Source organism: Periplaneta americana, chromosome 16 (genome assembly GCF_040183065.1).
Source record: "Periplaneta americana isolate PAMFEO1 chromosome 16, P.americana_PAMFEO1_priV1, whole genome shotgun sequence".
Classification (NCBI taxonomy): Eukaryota; Metazoa; Arthropoda; class Insecta; order Blattodea; family Blattidae; genus Periplaneta; species Periplaneta americana.
In genome coordinates, this window is record NC_091132.1 from 95,497,878 (window position 1) to 95,519,112 (window position 21,235).

The window sequence follows — 21,235 nt, forward strand, 5'->3', positions numbered from 1 at the left end:
AAATTTTCTAAAAAAAAATGCTCCTTACGATGCAGTTTTCTTTATTTTCCCACGAAATTTCAGATTCAGAATCTTTCTTAAGTAACTAAGTAAACTTGCTGAGAAATAATTATCAAAAAGGAAGGCTGCTTGGTATATATATTTAACAGTTATTTTTTTATTAAATCATACACTCTTACGCCTTTACCAGCTCAGCGGAGTTACGAAGTTTATAATTACATATTATTGCTTTTTATAATTTGTTTATTTTCTTGTTCTTGGAGTGCATATTTGGTTATCTCCCGGCTATATATTTTTGTCGTACTGGTTCACTGACATTGCTAATACTTTTCATTCGGTAGATATATTATCAAAGCTCACACAACTTAACAGTTTTAGTAAACTTCCTAGCTCTAGTAATAACAATATACTTAATAGAGTAGGAGTGGAAAATTATTTTTCTTCTTACAGTAGGGTTGAAATGTCACGTCCGGTTACAACAATTACTATTTAATATACCAACTTCCTACCTCTGGTGACAACAATATACTTACTAGAGTAGGAGTGAAAAATTATTTTTCTTCTTACAGTAGGGTTGAAATGTCACGTCCGGTTACAACAATTACCATTTAATATACCAACTTCCTACCTCTGGTGATAACAATATACTTACTAGAGTAGGAGTGGAAAATTATTGTTCTTCTTACAGTAGGGTTGAAATGTCACGTCCGGTTACAACAATTACTATTTAATATACCAACTTCCTACCTCTGGTAATAACAATATACTTACTAGAGTAGAAGTGGAAAATTATTTTTCTTCTTACAGTACAGTTGAAATGTCACGTCCGGTTACAACAATTACCATTTAATATACCAACTTCCTACCTCTGGTAATAACAATATACTTAATAGAGTAGGAGTGGAAAATTATTTTTCTTCTTACAGTACAGTTGAAATGTCACGTCCGGTTACAATTACCATTTAATATACCAACTTCCTACCTCTGGTGATAACAATATACTTACTAGAGTGGGAGTGGAAAATTATTTTTCTTCTTACAGTAGAGTTGAAATGTCACGTCCGGTTACAACAATTACCATTTAATATACCAACTTCCTACCTCTGGTGACAACAATATACTTACTAGAGTAGGAGTGGAAAATTATTTTTCTTCTTACAGTAGGGTTGAAATGTCACATATTACATTTAATATATCATCATTTAGAGTATTGAGTCTTTGGTTTGAAATTTGCGCGTTCTTGCTCATCTATAAGTGGGGCACACAGTAACGCAGCGGCAACTTTTCCATTTCTAACGTAACAACAGAAAATAATCGTGGAATAAGGAAATTTTAAATCAGTGTGTGAGTGTTTTTGGCCTGCAAAATTATTCACATGACATGGAACATCAGGTTAAATACCTTGGACACATTTTTATCTAATCTTAACAAACGCACCATGGATCAGAATGCAAATCTACTAGCTGGAAAAAATACTTTCTCTGCATTCAAACTTTGTATAAAACATACATTTGACATATATTTTTTGCGAACATACTCTGATTACGTTTGCACAAGAAAATCTACCGCTTTATTTTGGGTGCATTTACACAAAATTAACAACTTCTCTTCTAACAGATTTTTATGAAACAATGTACGGGAGTTACAGGTAGCAAATATTTTTTTGTGTACAAGTTATTTTTACAGTTCTATGAGAGAAACTATACCTTTAGAGGGGGTGCTTTTTAAACAAAATTAATAACAGATTTTTATGAAACTATATACAGAATATACAGGCATCATATATTCTTTGTCTACAAAGTATGATTATGTTTCTAAGAGGAACTGCCCCTTTACAGTAGTGAATTTAGGTAAAAATAGTAACTTCTCTTTAATATAATATAATATATTTTTATGAAACTTTGTTCAATAATTACAGGTGGCATACAGATGTAATCAGAGTTTGTACACGGAAAACATACAGTATGCTACCTATAACTCCTGAACAAAGTTTAATAAAAATCTGTTATGTGAGAGAGAATCTTTTAATTTTGTATAAATGCAACCACCATGAAGGGATAGTTCCTCTTATGGAGCCGTAAATATAGTTGTACAAAAAAATATACGCTACCTGTAACTTCAATAGGCCTACAATATTTCATAACGATCCGTTATGTAGGAGTTAAGTTATTACTTTTATGTAAAACCACTTCTATAAAAGAGTATTTCTTTTTACACAAACAGAATCAATGTTTCTACACAAAAATATAACCTATGCTATCGTAATTCCTGTATAAAATTTTATAAAATCTGTTTTATAGGGTAGAAGTTACTAATTTTGTCTAAATGTACCCCCGATTAAGGGATAGTTTCTCTTATATAAACCTAAACAGAGTTTGTACACAAAAATATATGCTACCCATAACTCCTGCACAAAGTTTCACAACGCTTTATTAGGCCCTGTATAGTTGTTATTTAGTCAACTGTCCGAAGACAGATCTGGACCTCACGTGTGGTGCAAATAAGGAACCACTCATGAAGCAACTAAGCCAGGAGAGAATGGGGTGTGGTGGCCAGTTCCTTTCCCTCTCCATTGTATACACCGCCGACTAGCAACATATTAGGCATAAATCAGACTTCAAATATATAGAAATCAGCCACAACCTCAATCCGAGGTAAGTAGTTGTTATATAAGAGTGAAATTATTTTTGTATAAATTCACCCCTATAAAGAAGTAGTTCCTCTTACAAAAACTTAATAAGAGTTTCTACATATAAAATATATGCTACGTATAACTCTTACACGTAGTTTCACCAAAATCCGTTAGAATGAAGAGAAGTGATTAATTTTGTCTAAAATCACTTCGTATAAACGGATAGTTCCCTTTACACGAACGTAATCAGAATTTGTACACAAAAAATATATGCTACCTATAAGGTCTGTACAAAGTTTTGTAACAATCCATTAGAATCCAGAGAAGTTATTAAATATGTCCAGCCAAATTTGCATTTTTGCACACTGTGAGCTGTTTCAAAATATGATGATATGCCATGTACACTTTGTCTTTGAAAAACCCTGAAAGATCTAAATCACAACAGTTTGAGTCCGGTGATATAAGTAGGCCTATTAATAGATTTTTGCTGTTAATCAATTAGTAATCGGCGACATCTACTTTATACAGCTGTTATGAGTTTACGTTACGTGTCTGTCACTATCTTGCCAGTATTCCATGCCAGGGGTGTCAACTACGGTTGTATTGTAGGGCAGAGAAATCCATTGCCATGAATGGACGTCACATTGAGCACCTCCTGTGAACAAGTGTTCAGATCTCAGAAAGTATGTGTTATAGGACCTATGTTTATTAGATATTTTTTTCTTGTTTTCATGCATACTATCACTTCCTAAAATATTGGATACTTTTTTAACACCCTGTATAGTAGGTGTATGTCTGGTGATATGACTTATTGATTATCGTGTGCAATATTCAAAGGCATCGCGATCCATGATTCGTTTCCTGATGTAGGTGCAGATTTATCTCCATTCCAAAAGACTTCTACTTGTCCTGTGACGTTTCAACGATGACTCTGCATCTTGTTGATTCTATGATCAAGTAGGTAGGCCTACGCTATCTGAGAGAATCTAGTGTTGGTCCAAAGAAGAAGTCTAATCATCTGCAGTCTATCCAAAATAAGAGCCGGTCTTGATGTAAATCTTGACCTAAATACTCAGAGCGGAAGGGAAGGAATTCTTTACTTTTCATGTTTTTTTGAATATATAAATTATTTCACAAATTATAGCAAAGATATGGCGTACCCTTAATATTTCTTAAAACAGTACACGACAATGCCTCACATAATATGAAATTGTCCATAAGCGTGATCTGTATTATTGACAAAAGTAAGTTTTTTAAGGCAGCGCATAAAAAAGGTGGCGAATAATATTCCATTTGTCGAATAGATTCGTAAATTTAAAAATGTATAACAGCATTCCAGGTAAACTGGGAAATGCAATGAAAAAGTTTTTTTTTTTTTTCAGAAATATTTATTTGTTATAGATATGGCTCTAAATTTAGACATTCTAATGTTTTATTTTCAAAATGAAAATATTATACAAGTTTTATGGGCATTGAATGTAAGTGGTCTTGGCTGGGTAGTAGCTACTGTTTTGTTTCCCTAAAGTTTGCAGCACTTACTGATAGAGAGATGAGCTGTTGATGTGTATTTTTCAAAGAACTATTGTTGATGAAATTGTTTGAGAGTCTGCACTGTTAATTTCAGAGCTCCAGGATCAAGGAACTTTTTACTCTGTACTACCTAGATATATTATTTCTGCCACTTATTTTCAGTTAATAACAATTAATCTTACACAAGTCTGCTTCACTAGGAGCTATACCTCAAAGCCAGGTTTGCATAATATATACGTCACTGAGGTACGTTAACAGAAAACCACAATTTAAGTCACACGTAGTTTATGTGCACTCAAAGTTGGGTTTCTGGCGTTTTGTCAGCCCACTTGAGGTGTGTGTATATAAAGGGAAAAACTGAAATAGTGTCGGGAGTAGTTCCTGGGTAGCTCAGTCGACAGAGCGTTGATGCGCTAAGCCAAAGGTCCCGGGATTGATACCCGCCCCTGGAACAATTTTTCCCTTGAAATTATTCAATTAATGTTACAGTTCAAGCGAATATTTTGACTTATAAATGTCACAGTTGTTTTGAAACTGGGAAAATTAAGGACATGAACTCATCTGTAACATCCGTGACATGGAAGAAACAGCTATAAAATATTACCGATTATGTTTTTGTGAAGCATTTGGATGTCATGAGATTTGTATAGCTTTCACATGGACACTATGAGAATGAATCTCTTTTTTGCTTGAGGTAGACACCCGAGTTTTACACTTTTTGTTAATAAGGTGGGAAGTGATTTCGCAAATCTTGTAACATCCGTGACGGAACCTTTTCTTTATTTTCTGCAATAATAATAAATTTTATTCAACAACTTTTTTCTATAAAACGATAGGGCCTACTAATCTTCTAAATTGAATCTAGTAATAGAAATTACCAAAGATCATTTTATACCGGTATATATTATTTTAATGTACCGAAATATATCTGCATGGAAATATCATATGTACTTCGGTACATTAAAATAATATATACCGGTATATGATATGCGTAAATCACTTCGTGATTTAAGACGGCGCTTAATCCGTCGGATCCCGGCCAACTAGTCACTCATAACGAGTGCACCTCAGCACATGTGTGGACTTTAGTCCTACGTTCATAGACATCTATGACGTAGTGCAGAGGGCGGCCACTAGTGGTAACCCAAGAGTTGGAACTTAAACTGAGACGATTCTGTCCGACGCCGGGGTGGGTATCCGGTGTGGCTTAGTGGATAAAGCATCAGCACGTAGAGCTGAAAATCCGGGTTCAAATCCCGGCGCCGGACAGAATTTTTCTCCGTTCCATTACTCTTTCAAAGATCATTTTATTTTCAATATATAGATGTTGAAAATAGTAAAAATGTAACATCCGTGTCAACTGGAATGGCTGATAAATAATAGTTGAGATATTTTATTTAATAGATGTTGTCAATTGTTTATTTGTAGTATTCCATATCGCAAACTGAGGCGTATAAACGCGAAAAATAAGTTTTTGAAAAAAAAAAAATAAGCTGTAACATAACAATAGGTTGGAGTAGGGTAAAACACGTATGCGGAATAATAGTTCTACATATTTTTCTTGAGAGTGGATCTTACATTGTATGGACTATTGATGATTTTGTAGTCTCTAGATAAGTTTGAGTTAGGTATGTAAGTGGTTTAATTGAAAAGTTTGACATAAATTAGAAGTTTCATTAGTATTTGGAGTTAGTAGTCCTTTCTCTCATGACTGGAAATATATTTTATTTAAATATGTAATGGTTGACAGGATATTCTGGTATCAAGAACTCATATATTTTATTTTGGATTTATTTATTTAAAATAAATCACAGTTACATTTGCATACATTATAATTCAACAACTCGTACTTACACGAAATATATCGTATATAATTTAACAAAATTCATACGTCTATTCCATAAATCTGCATTCATGTATTTTTCAATTTCGTATGCTTTTTGTGGCCATTTGTTGTAACAATTGAACAGTAGTTCACTATGAAATAGGCGTCAGCTCTCAGCACTCATCCATCATAACATAAGAACGTTAAATTACATCTACGTATACTCTACATATTAATGAAAATTTAACTAAATATATACATAAAAAGAATGAATAACGACTATTAAACAATAAATAAATTAGCAACTTCTAGAAGTCTTTTGAAAGAGCAACCATTTTGTCAACAATAAACAACAGCCATTTTGTTGCGGGGCTATTATTACACAATACAGACCATTTGATGTTTGATTCCTTCACTCCTAGGTGATGTTTAATAATCATCCTCTACAATCTTTGGAATATTAATTTTAAAATATCAGATAAACACGTTATTTAAATTGCTTTTGATACAAGAAATATTTGTTCTTGTTTGCCTGGAATAGGCCAAGTCTATCTCTACCCAGCCACTTAAAAGACTTTAGAACAAACTAAGTCCATATTTTGATTTTTACTATGATTTACAATTTATGTTACATGTTACATTTTGTCTAAATTTATTTACAATTTGAAGGGTAAGTTCTATAAATGAAAAAAAAAAAAAGAATTATAACAACATGATTACATGATATGACAGAATGTGTCGATTTCGGTAAACTGTTATGAATTTTTAATTTCTTTTATATTTACATCATTACTGTTATTATTTAAGTTGAAATCATATAATGTGAAATATACCATACTTTTCAATATTTTCCCAAGTATTTTAATATTATTGTTATTTTGTTTCTTTTGAAGTGTACCTTTTTTATCACAATTATATGAATGTACAGAACTAAATAAATAGGTACTCTTAACTTCCGAATATTGTTATCTGAATATGTAGCTACTGAAATTATTCTAACAATGTTCACATATTTAATTTTGAACACTGACAGAAAATAATTCCTGTTTAATGCAATGACATTTTTTAAATTTTTATATTGTTGTAAAACTATTAATTTCATAATTATTATATATTAAATGAATCATAACAGTGGACTTATATTGTATTGAATCTTTCTAAACATTAACCACATTGAAGAATAATCTTTAAGAAAAATCTACAGATTTCACCGCACGAAATCGTAGATCATGTATTTAAAACAGAAAATCTTAATTTGAAACCGATTTGTTAATAAAATTGTCCTATGATTTGAAAATTAAGCTTTTCTACACTCTTAATTTCCTCAAATTTGAAATCTTAATACTTTTTAGGGAAATATTAGTAATAATTGAAAAACCTAATACAATTCTTAACTCATATTTTTAACTCTATTTCGAATAAGATTATGTAAAATTTATTTAATCGGGTTTAGATCTTAAATCTTAATGTAACCTTGTGAATTGGAATTGAAATAGATCATCATAACACGTAATTCGAAGATCTATGAGGATTCATTTATTCTATATTTTTAACTTGTTAATTATATGTCTTGACTTAAAAATATGTATAAAAACTAGAATAAAGTTTTGGTCTAAACAGAGGAAGGAATAAAATTGTGTTGTTATAATTAGAAACAGTTTCGATATTTTCTTATAGAGAGACATTGTTGCACTTCCAAATTAAAGCATTTTAACCTGTTATTATTTTGTATTCATTTATATAATAGTGATTTTTTATATAACATTTATAAATTCAACTAAAGAACCTAGTATATTGAAAACAGAATTGAACCAGTTTCTTCTTCTTTTTAAATTTGTGGTTCACGTTTACTATACTTTGAATATTGGTTATGTGATAATCATAACTTCAGTTTAACGAAGAACCGTCTAATATATCTTACAATTAAAAGGGGATTAAAATATTAAAGAACGCAAGAGAATTGTAGGGCTTCGTGAGCCAATATATTTCATCAAATTTGTATGTCAATATTCTTGTTAGTTCGAATTTTAAATTTATTGAAAAATTCATTTTCCAAATAAATGTTATTGTAACTTGTATTGAATCAACAAAACTAAATATAAAATAAAACAGAAGTTCATAGAGAAATTGATAACAAAAGGCCGTACTTCACAAAATTCGAGCAGTTATAAGAATGAAGTCGAAAACATAGGTATATATGCTATATTGTTATATGTGATACTTAGATTGAAATTTAATTAAAAACAAACATCTTAAAAATAATTTTTAAAATCTCTTTGTTGAGTTATCCTCTACAGTTCTGTATCATTGGAAAAAATCGGAATAATTTCTAATTATAACTCCTTAAAATGTCTGTACAATATAAAGGTACCAGGACACGAAATCTAAAATCGTATCACAAGTTTGACAAGATCAATCGCTCTTGTTATATATTTCGGCTGCTTTTCTATCCTCTTCTGCCATATCTTTATCACCCCAACCCCATACCATATTTGCGTGGTCGTGGTCGTGGTCATGGTGGTCTGTAGAATCTGAGCTGGATCCGTCGCCCGTCCTGGCCGATCGTTTCCTGATCATTTCTTCGGAAACTGTTTTAAGATCGTAGGCCCAACCGAAGAGTGAGAAGAAGTCGATGACACCTGTGGTTAGGTTGGCAGCATACCTTCCGAGTTCAGCCGCTTTGTAGTCCCAAGGGAATGTGTGGTGATAGTTGTGCCAGCCTTCGCCAATGCCAAAGATTCCTACGAAGGTGTTCTCCACAGCTGTAATGTTTCTGAGGACAGATGAGAACAGGACTTGAGAACTCAACAATTTTAGAGTTATCCATGTATTGATGTGTTAATCAGTGCCGTTAACCATAGATATTATTATTGCATTATTGTGCTCATGTTGTTGTCTAGATACGAGATAAATATTGTTTTCCTATTCCTATTATCTTTCATAAATATTCTAAAAAGTTGAAAGTTTTATGATTCCATTTTTATACAGAGTGGATCTTTTCCCTACACGCGGGGAATTCACTCCCCCGTCTATCGGATGAAATCGCTGGCGGGCGAAGAACAGCTGTTTTACACGTGTTATTCATAGACTGATTCTCATCACATGAAGAATTATGAGGCAGTCTGCCAGGTAAATAACTGTTTTGCACGTGTCATTTGTATTGACTATTACACTTTTACTACGTCATACTACTTTTGACCAACGACGTGTTTCAACAATCATGGCTGCTTATCCTACAATTTTGTCACCTCCCTAGTATTTGCTTGTTTGTTTTATCACCTCCCTAGCATTTATTTGTTTGCCAACATTGTACTTTCAATAATTGTGCCTTTTAAAATGACAAATTTATTTCATCATCCTTAATTAAAGCTTTTCTACCATTTATCTTATTATTTAGGTTATGTTATAGCTTTTGGTGTATGAAATTGTGGATAGTCATACTCTTCAAAATATGCATTGTGCAATACTATTGTTGTCGCGAAAACAATGCGCAACAATATATTTTTTTCCAAATTTTCTACTGAAAAGGATTTTTTGTATCACCAAAAATGTTCTTAAATATTGAAAATGTTCTTTCAACCTCACAAGACGTGAGTAGAGCATATTTTAAACAAGGAACCTGACGTGGCTTCAGTTCCTGTACCTCTCCACGTAGTATAGCGTCATTTTCTTTATTGTATCTCATTCAGGGTTCCATCTTAAGACATGTTACATCTTCCCTGTAGCAGCAGCACCAACCTTTCGTGACATATTTCCTTTGTGTAAATTGGACAGGGACTTGCATTTTTGTCTTTTCCGAAATAAATTTCTTCAGCGTTTTATTATCAGCTTAGTGAAAGGAATATTTGATAAAATAGTTGCAGTACACAATTCCCATTGAATTTTTTTTCTAAGTCATCATCTGATGGAAGTTAAAAAATCTGCTTTGATTTTTTCTATTTTTGCAGCTTCATCTTAGTGGATTGCTGTATTTTTACATTCTTAATATTTTTTAAGTCACGGACCCTTTCAAAATCTGGTGAAAGCTATTGAGTCCTCCCTAGAAAAAGTAAAAAAAAAGTAAGAAACAATTTTATTATTTTAGATACGTTTCTGCTTTTTACTTTGAAATAATATAGTGATTAAACATGTTAATTTTTATGTGACTTTCACGGACTCTCTGAAGCCCATCCAAGAACTTCCAAAGGGTTCATGGACCCCAGGTTAAGAAACCCTACATTAGGAGATTAGCAACTGAGTGGCCGCCACTGAACTCCTCTTGCTTCATGTTAAAAGTAATGCCTGTTCGGTATTTTCCCACTCAGCCCAGGGCACGCCCGCCAGACCACCTATTCTCTAGAAGTCTAGAGTATCTTCATTCTTTACTCAATCCAAAAGTGTATATCATATTGTTCTTCTGAAAAATTTAATAAAATATAATAGTACGTAACATACAAACAACCCCCACCACAACCGAAATAGTATACCCTCACCACAGACGACACGAAACTCCGAAACTAGAAGTAGGATGAGCTGATGCAGCAGTAATTCACTAGACGAAACCAGCGTTGAAACAGTGCCGTCCATTGTACAAGGTATATTACTTTTCACTTATTTTTTTAATAATTTTAAAGTTTTATATTTCAACAAAAGTGTTAAAATGAACGTAAAAGGGAAACAATTTAAACTGTTTTTAATCTTTGTTTGTCCCTTTATTCCTTTATTTGAGTCCAAATTTCACTGCCACACAGATGTATAGGAAGGACTAAAGTATTACTATATGTATATTTCGACTCTAGAGGATTTCTGTATTAAATTAGGTTCTAGAGCATTGAGTTTAAAGGTTTAATATATAAATTTATCTGAACTTCGCTATTCAGAAGGCAGAGCGGGAAGTGACACAAGAAGCGTGGATGTTGTTAAAAATATTTTCAAAACTGCTCTAATGTAACAGCAGAAAGAACTACATTATCGTAATAGACTACAAAAAGAGGACGTAATATTGTATTTTATTGTTATAGCTAAGCGTTACAAGGGAATCGATCAACTACAATAACGGGCGAGAGGTGTTGTGAAGGTAGAATGAATAATTTATTCCGAATAAACATTGCTGTATAGCCTAAGCAGTTACTCGCGTCTTCACAGCTCGATTGTTTATTTACCCACTACATCGTTTTAAATTATTGATTTTACATTCGTCAGCCTTTCGTATCTTCCTACCGATTTGTCAGTTAAATTTGAATAACCTTGCCAAAGGAAGTAGAAGAGGATATGAGTAGCCTTTCTTAATTTATTTCCAAAGACGATATCCATTTTAATGTGTCTAAACTCAAAGAAAATCTCATAATCATGACTTAAATAAGGCTTCCAAACTGCAGTAAAAATTAAACGTTTAAAGATCCAAGAATATTAATTTTGCTGTTTTCACACTCGTATCTGTGTGTGTCTGTTCGAGAGAGAGAGAGAGAAACTAGACATCTTGATTCAAACAGGTACAAAGACAAACATCAAGATTGTAGGGACTTGGTAATTATTCAAACTCAACATTTAAGACATAAATTTAATTGTCTAGACTGAGGCCATTAAGTCGTCTACTATGAAATATGTATTAAAATTCATATTGTCAATACAGAAAAATGAATATAATAAGAAATGAGACATAATAAAATAAATTAAAATTTATCTTTTGGACATATGGCGGCCGGGGAGCTTAGTTGCAGCAACTGGCTATGGATTGGAAGGTCCTGGTTTCAATCCCGGATAGTGCGAAATTTAATCGTTGCCAAAACCTTTAGAACGGCCCCGAGTTTCACTCAGCCTCTTATCAAATTGAGTACCTACCGAGTCTTATCCAATGGTAAAAGGTGGCCTAAGAGTGTTATCGACCAAAGTATCTAATTCTAGTACCGAAGCTAAGGAAGCATAGAGCCCAATCTCCATTCCCCTAAACTCATTATCGCATATATAGGGTGTAAACGATATAAACTGCCAAAATTATACAGACTGTACATCTCGGTCTACTAAACATGATATGTAGTGAAATTTTGTTATTTCTTCTATTTTTGTTTTTAATTCCTAAAATATCATCTTTTATGATTGATGGTAGTTCAATATTTACTGTTAGAGTAAATGTGAACGTTATTGCCAATGACCTTCGTCCAACACACGCCAACACTACCACAATAGAGAGACAACAAAGTAGGGGAGACTGTTGTACTTTGAGCATAGTGTACCTTGGATAATTTTTTGTTGTTCCTTATTTTTGCTGCTACGTAGCCGACTGAAACTGAAGTAGAGTGTAGAGGAAGCCACTAGGTAGCTCTGGTCATAATTTCGGTTTGATTTATTACAAAGTTCTGTGGACGAAACAATTTTTTTTGTGGCAAAAGTAAATATTTCATTCATTGTTATGTTTTCTAACACGAAACCAAATTGTATTTGTAACTATCAATCAAGTACGGTGTGTTCCTTATCATCTGGTGAGTAAATATATATGTTAATTTTCATAATTTATTCTCATCTCTAGTTCGGCAGCCATATTTGTTTAAACGTGCACCCTCTTGTATCTTGAATCGCAAAACATCTTGTACTAAGGAACATGTCCCAAGATACATGATGCTATCGGTTTTTTTTATTTTAAAATCCTGCCACGAAGTAAGTTTGGAGTTAAGAGGACCTTAATTGATCCGGATGCCTTGAAGAAAGCTGTTGAAGCACTTACGGCTCCTCCAGAAACTAAAGTCTCAATCAGAAAAACCTGCCAGCTTTGTTTTGTTTTTGTATGTTCACTGAACATCAGACCTGAACTAAGTAGCGTAAGATGCCTTCAAGCAATACTTCATATATATCTACACTGTTGCGAGTTGCTTGGAGACTTTAGGTAACCAAATGCAGGACTCTACTTATGACGTAATGGCAAGAAAGATAATCACTATTCTAACAAAGCCAATACAGTGATAAAGGATAGTGCGAGTAGAATAAAACTGTGAATAATTGTAGTGTAGTGTCAATTTAGTTTCACATTTTCGTTTATTTATTCTGAGTTTTGTGTTAATATGCCAATAGTGTTAAATAACAATGTGAATAAAGTAAAACTGTGCGATTTAATAAAAAAAGCCTATGACCAGTTCTATCATGGAAGAGTGGCTTCATTCTTTTAACGGAGCAATGAAACGTCAAGATCGTAAGGTCATATTGTTTTTAAACAATGCTACCTGCCATCCAAGGATTGATTTGTCTAACGTGAAGTTAATCTATTTTCCACCAAACTTCAGTTACACAACCGACGGATCAGAGAATTGATGCAGGACACGAAGGAAATTCTACAACGTTCCCTTCAAAAAAGGTTGCGGGAATGCACTTTAAAAGAAATGAGGGACCCAAGAAATTAGGCGCAGAGAGAAGGAGAGGGAGAGGCTGCAATTGCGTAAGTTAATAATTATGAAATTAAAATTCGCTTTGCATGTACTGTAGTAACTTTTATTTCAAATTATTTTTTCATTGAGTTCTTCCTACAGTGAGTATATTGCAGTAGTCTATTCTTAGTTTTGCCAAAATTCAACCCTCTGTAAAACGAAAACCTGTGAAAATGTAAAAAAAAAAAAATTCTGGAACGATCGCGTTTCGTTTTAGGGAGGTTTTACTGCACTAATATTTCAATATTTCTAATGCCACAATCCATCATTTCATTGTTTTGTTATACCCAGGGATGGATTTTGATGATCTAAATGATAGTATTGCAACATAGTATAGTTCAAGACAAGCAAACATTTCCTCAGTCTCAAGTATAATTCTCATTGCTCCTAGGTACTTTGTTACGGTCTGCTGAACATTGACTTCGAAATCTATTCAGTAATTATTTGACAGTGTATGTAAACAAAGCGAGGATTACAGTACCCTCCCCACCATATAAAATCTGTGGAACGCAGTTTACTCAGAAAACGATTCCTTTCATTTGAGATATTAATATGTGTTTAGCAAAGACACTTTTAATTCTAAAGCAGTGTAAACCATGTGTTTACCTTGCATATTATTATACATAACTAATGGTATATACTCAGTGTCATTTTTAACTTTTAAGTCATCAAAATCCGGCCCCTAGACTTTTTACTACCTCATGAGAAAATTGAAAGTAGTCTTATTTCCTAATACCGGTACTATAATATTTGTTGCATATTATACAAGAGTCAATTTGGAAGAATGATTTTGGATACTCAGTCTGTGTTGAGATTTAGTAGATATTATGTCTGGTAATTACAAGTTGATTCATCACATGACTTTTCCCTAAACATTAAAGATGTTAAGTGATAACTAGAGTCCAGCTTTGGTTATGTAGAAGCTCTAAGCAACTCGCAACCCGCAACTTGCAACTGTGTATGTATCTTGGAGTATTGCGCTGCGTACACAGTTCAGGTCTGCTGTTAGCGAACATACCAAAACAAAACAAAGCTAGGCGCTTGGAGACCAGTGCTCTAATAGAAGGATTTGGTAGCGAACATTTCATTAGGAAAGAAGAAAATATATTTCATTAGAAATAAGGATAAATTTTTCACTTAAACACTTAAAATGTTTACAGTCATTCATTGTAATGTGTAGAGACTCGTGAAGCAAGTATACAGTGTAAATAATTTAATTTTTACTGTGATTTATTCTATTATTATAATTTCCACCGTTTATTTATTATGTGTTTATTTATTTTATTTTAGTAAGTTATTTTACGACGCTTTATCAACATCATAGATTATTTAGCGTCTGAATGAGATGAATGTGTCATTGCCGGTGAAATGAATCCGGGGTCCAACACCGAAAGTTACCTAGCATTTGCTCATATTGGATTGAGGGAAAACCCCGGAAAAAACTCAACCAGGTAACTTGTCCCGACCGGTAATTGAACCCCGGCCACCTGCTTTCGCGGCCAGACGCGCTAACCGTTACTCCACAGGTGTGGACTTTATTTATTTATTTATTTATTTATTTATTTATTTATTTATTTATTTATTTATACACACATAGGATATGTCCAGTTACAACGTTTATGTGTAAAACAAGTTGGCTTATTCCCAAATTAATTAATTTCCATAATCTGGCATTACAAACTGTCATAAATCGAGACAAAAAGAAACCTACAAACATTTCTAAATGAACAAAAGTTGAAACATCAGGCTCGAACTATATTTTATATATTTCAATATTAACTCATTTTCAATTATGAATATTAAAATTTCAATCCTTTCAACAACTTGTCATATTATTTATTTCCAAACTCATTTTCACTTTGATAAAATACATATATTTACTTTTAAAACTGCAATTTAAATATTAAAAACTCTGTAAATAAGAGAAAAATAATGAACATTGATTTCTACTTTTTGGATGAAAACTAGGCTATATATTGTGAAACAAAAAAGTAGGCCTATCTATGGGTAGAATCTAGATGCGTTTTACTTATTGTGAGAATAGTATTGTTGCCCATAAGGTAGCTATAAATACATATTTACAGTGAAACCTCTCATTTACGGACATCGAAGGAACGTAAAAATCTGTCCGCATCTGGGAGGTATCTTTTATTGGGAGGGAGACTCCCCAATCTAACAGTAAATTTATAATATGCATTACGTATCCCTTCACGCTTTAAATGAAATGCATTACTGTAGTTTAATTCTAAATAAAATCTACTGTACTACAGTAAATTCTTTGCAACTTTGAACTACAATAGATAAGACCGAAAAAGGAAAATACAGTACCGTGCCATGCAATTTTATTCTAGGTGTACAGTTATGCAGTACTATAATTTACAGTTTTCAAATTAACCTTTACTTTCAGGTACCATGTCTCTCGAAGCAGTATAACTGATTGAAGTGAAGAGAATAATCCTATTAACCCTATCGTGTATCGAATACATTATTTCATGATCGCGGAAACCTTGGACCCATCAGACAGGTTAAATTTTATGATTTTTTTTATCTACCGGCTTCCAGCTAACAAGGGGTAGCCGGCTGGGCTAGTGGTAGCCTACGAGACCCTTATTGTCTTCTTTCATGTTAAAGAATTTCTGTACAGATCTCAAAACTAAATTTTCCATTTTTGTTCGACATTAGGTCTTGAAATCCAAGTTATGTCCGCAGTCAGAAGGTAAAGCAAGTTTTAGGGCTGTGAAACAGCTGTCCATGTCCGTTTCTGAGAGTGCCCGTAAACGAGAGTTAAATTTATTATTTTATTTCTATATTATTTCAGTTGAGACATAAAAATCTGTCCGTATATGAGGAGTGTCCGTATCTTGGGGGTGTCCGTAAGAAGAGGTTTCACTGTAGTTTGTTATTAAATCTACGTGACAGTACATTTTGTACGTAAGTAATATTCTCTTTTCGGTAGATATGTAGGCAGACACAAAAATATCCAGATGTAAACAGACGAAACGGAGCCAGAGGCGAGTCAGAGCTCTCCGATCCACGTACAGTTAACTTGCACTCAAAGTAACCAAACGCAGGACTCTAGTGATAACACAGCTTGGATGTCTAAAATTCTTCTCCTGAAGTCAGAGTGAAAGCCTGAAACCTAGTTGCGTATTTCACCAGTCACTTCCTCTAAAGCGGTTCGGAGAAGAAAACTATGGACATCACCTACGTGTCTATTTTCATACAGAAAGAAGATGAATCTTTGTACGAGTATGTTTGTGTGCTTAAAGAGAAAGTTGATACTTACTTGTCGTAAGGCTTCGTGCCCCACATGTGGGCAGCACTGTTGACAAGCCATGTGCCGTTGAGCGAGAGGGTGTATCTCATTATGGAAGCCACGTACCATGAGACCCAAGGGTCCTCACCCCAGAAGTAAACTGGAATCCAGGCGGGTATGACGAAACACAGAAGAGGCATGGTGACGAGGTATGTCCTGCAAAGAAAATCATTAGGTAGGAGACAGAGATTAACACACTCATGCATAGCTCTTCACAATAAATATTTATTTACATCATATTATCTAATGTTCACTGTTGTAAGTAGGTATCAATTTAACGACCCTGCATCTTAGACTGTGGTGTTTAGGATCAGTGGAATAAAGGAACAATGAAAGGGTAATGGTGAAGCAACTATGGAGAAAATCGAGTATTCTGAGGAGGAAATCCATGAGACTTGTTGGAAATGAAACTTGGGTATCTCCAATCTCATTTTATTTTATACGAACGAAAAATAACTAAATTAGATAATAATATTGCTTTACGTTATTCGAAGTATTTAAATATTGTAAAGTAAAATATTTAAACAATCCACGTTTTGCATAATTTCTTACAATACAATTCAAATTTTATTAATGTAATTTTATTCAAATAGGAAATTAAAGTTAGGCACAATGGCTGAAAGATCTTTCAAACAGTTCGGGGAATGAACTTCCAGAGAAAAAATCAGATAACTGGTTTTTAACCATAACTTCATAAACTTAACATTAAGAAAGCCAGGCTAATTGGCATTTCCCGGTCTCCGAGCGGGTCTAAAATTCTGATAGAAGTGATATTGAATCCTTATGGTAAATTTCGGTGAAGTCCGGAGGGCCTAATTAGTCAAATCCACTCTCTTCACCTCCAAGCTGGGGCCCCTTGGGATGTTTTAAGATGCGAAATAGACAGTAATGTGCGGAAAGCAACGGGAAACTACCGCATTTATCTTTCCCAAGAAAAACTGCAAACGTGGCATGATGAGTGATGCTGAAACTGATCAGCAAAAGGAAAAGGAATTAGTTGGGTCACTGGCTGAGAAGAAACAGCCTATTGAAGGATGCACTGGAAAGAATGGTAAACGGGAGAAGAGTTCGGGGCAGAAGAAGATATCAGATGATAGACGACAATAAGATATATGGATCATATGAGGAGACAAAAGGAAGGCAGGAAATAGGGAAGATTGGAGAATGCTGGGTTTACAGTGAAAGACCTGCAAATGGACAGAATACTATGAATGAATGAGTACTAAATATCAAATATAATCTACGACTGTTGTAATCTCTCCTCGAGCTACTGACGTAAGTCATCGCTCAATAAACTAATAAATACACAGTCTAAGGAGACGTACTGCTCTCATGTCGTATTGATTTTATCACTGTCACCCTTTACTGTCAAGATAACATCGATTATGTTGCTCCATAAGAAAGATTAAAATACCTGTTCGAAGTACGGTTGGCTCTGCAAATTATTTTTTCATCTGTTCATGACTTAGTTCTGAACTGTGTTTCACAGTCATCTGGAGCACTGATCTTAGCAAGACAAAGACAATAGAGTATAGACTCTAGAGGTTAGGCAATCATCAGAGCACTGCATTCAAGTGAAGATACTGAGAGCACGCGGTGAAAATGCACAAGGATGTGCATCTCTGTTGTAGAATAATATCGGAATACGGGGGGCGGCGAATATATACACATACACACACACACACACACACACACACACACACAGGATGCGAATTAATGGAGGAATGGCGGGATTTCCCCCCGTTTGAATGTTATTCCTCCTCATATTTTCATATTAACATCCCTTCCAGGAATAACTTCTATCCGCCCCCCATTACAAAATATAATTGTTTTAATACGAGTATAATGTACTTTATAAAGTATAAAGTAAGCAAAGAAAATAATATTGATGTTTGATATATTATCATCACCAACAAGCTGACAACATACAATAACTTAGGAATTACACATCTTATCTTAAGCCTGCTCATGGATATAATTATTATGATCAAGATGCGAGACAAGCAACTCAGTGTGACCAAGCGTCGAGCCTTATCACACGAGGATAATAATAATTTTATGTAAGGTTTTCTCTATCTAGGATTCTATCCCCACATCAGAAATCTTAATTCTCACTCGTATGTATGTATGTATGTATGTATGTATGTATGTACGTACGTACGTATGTAATGTATGTATGTATGTATGTATGTGTATATATATATATATATATATATATATATACAGTATATACTAATAATAAATCTTTAGCCGAAATTTTTCTGGTAATTTTCGATTTTCCAAAAATAATTGGTCCTAACATATATAATTAACCACCCTGAAACCGAAAATCGCATTTTTGAAATTTTTGTTTGTATGTCTGTCTGTATGTTTGTTACCTTTTCACGCGATAATGGCTGAACCGATTTCGATGAAAATTGGAATATAAATTAAGTTCGTTGTAACTTAGATTATAGGCTATATGGCATTCAAAATACGTTATTTAAAAGGGGGGTTATAAGGGGGCCTGAATTAAATAAATCGAAATATCTCGCTTATTATTGATTTTTGTGAAATATGCTACATAACAAAAGTTTCTTTAAAAATGATTTCTGATAAGTTCTATTCTCTGAAAAATTTTAATAGGACTGATATTTAATGAGATAAATGAGTTTTAAAATTAAAATAACTGCCATCTAAGGCGGTGTATTGAAATAAAAAACAAATGACTTCGTCTATAAGGGGCCTTGGACACAACAATCGAAAGCTGTGAAACATAGCCTACAGACAATGTTTCTGTGTTTGTATGAAGTAATATCGGAAGCTAAATTAACCGATTTGTATAATTAATTATTATTTCATCATTGGAAAGTGTAGTTTCTCTGGATGGACATAATGCTATAATGTTATTACAGTAACTTGTGAGTGAATTGAGGACAGGTAAGATTAAAATAGCTTCTTATGCACAGAAAACTTGATAGGTTATTCTGTATATTCATTTCGTGTATTTCTTATAATAATGTTTATGAACATATTCATTTTTATCTCAGAGAATTAACGAACAACGAGAGTGCACTGATTTAGTATGCAGTAATAGTACGTTAGCTTAGCAATCCATTATTTTATAATTCAAATTTTAACTATGCTCAATTGAATCGTGTTAAAATACATAAAATACATATGCAATGAATGCAATGCAAAAAAATTGGGTAATGAGCCAAGCAGATTATGTTGCGCTGTTGTAAAAGTTGTTTCTCCTGAGATTCAAGAGCTCCCACAACAAATTAAAAACTTTCTAATTCGAGTACATCCGTTATCAACACACTTTTTTATAATATAATATAAGCATAATAATAAATCTGTAGCCAAAATTTTTCTGTTAATTTTCGCTTTTCCAAAAATAATTGGTAATAACAATTACGAAACATGTTAAAGGAATTGTCATTGCACCAAATGAGTGGTCTCTGGATCAAAATGATCGCATTTTAATATTTTAAATACAATTTAAATTAAGTAACATATTAAACGATTTATCCTTCTATCAAACACGAATGTTCCCTGGATGAAATGTCCTATTTTAATTATGTAATTACTTTATATTTATTTCTAACGGGTGCAGCGGAGCGCACGGGTACGGCTAGTATATATATATATATATATATATATATATATATATATATATATATATGTGTGTGTGTGTGTGTGTGTGTGTGTGTCACCCGTGTCTTTGTGGACATTGATATAAAATGCTTGAAATAACTATCTTTTTCTAACCAGTCATCATTGTTTTTTTACCTCTAAATAGATAATTGAGTTTTGATGAGTCTACATAATAGATCTGCAAAAATGTTGTAATCGTGATCACAAGCAATAGTGATGTTGCAGGGGCAGCGCAGAAAACTGTCTTTGCTTCACCCCCTCCCTTCCATCCAACTCCCCTACAACTCCAGTACACAAGTATATATCAGTGGCGGGTTACCTGCTTAGATATAGATTGTTTCTTTCTCAACGTCTGTTTGGAAACGTGTGTTTAAGGAAGAATAATAGGAACAGTAGCCTATTTGTTGTGGATAATAATAATAATGATGATGATGAAACCTAGTCTTTTTATTTCCAATTTTTCCTGGAAAGCCAGTTTACCCAGTTATTTACTCTTCAAAATTACTTGAACAGAGTTCATTGTTTACGTCTGTTAAAAATTAATACATAAAACAATTTACAAAAGCGTGTGTTTAGTAATATATTTTGATTCACAACACACTGATACACTATAGCCTATACCAGTACTGTAATCCCATTCGCATAGATTGATTACTATAAATACATGCCAGTAAATATTATTCTTAAATAATATACACCACCATACAGATATTTAAATTCATACCACCATCACATTCAGCCAAACTATGCTATATGCCGAAACTGAAGTATAGTAATTCACAAACTACACTCTCGTAGCAGCACTGTACACACATCGACATAAAGTAAACGTTCCGACAGTGAGATGCTGACACCTGCAGGCAAAAATACAGACTTTTCTCCTCGATATATAGCACGTA

At 33.4% G+C, this 21,235-nt stretch overlaps 1 protein-coding gene and 1 long non-coding RNA gene across 2 annotated transcripts in view; one reads left to right on the top strand and one right to left on the bottom strand.

Annotated features, from left to right (window-relative positions):
• LOC138690959 (uncharacterized) overlaps positions 1 to 21,235 on the top strand; it is a 1,057,789-nt gene that overhangs the window by 349,718 nt on the left and 686,836 nt on the right. The window lies entirely within an intron of this gene.
• The window catches only part of LOC138690957 (acyl-CoA Delta-9 desaturase-like), a 179,539-nt gene continuing 164,243 nt past the window's right edge, over positions 5,940 to 21,235 (bottom strand). The window contains exons 5-6 of the mRNA XM_069812549.1: positions 16,668 to 16,853; positions 5,940 to 8,760 (exon numbers count right to left, since the gene is read on the bottom strand). Of these exons, the coding sequence (XP_069668650.1) occupies positions 8,400 to 8,760; positions 16,668 to 16,853 (547 nt within the window). The 3' untranslated portion in view covers positions 5,940 to 8,399. The remainder of the gene's footprint in view (positions 8,761 to 16,667; positions 16,854 to 21,235) is intronic.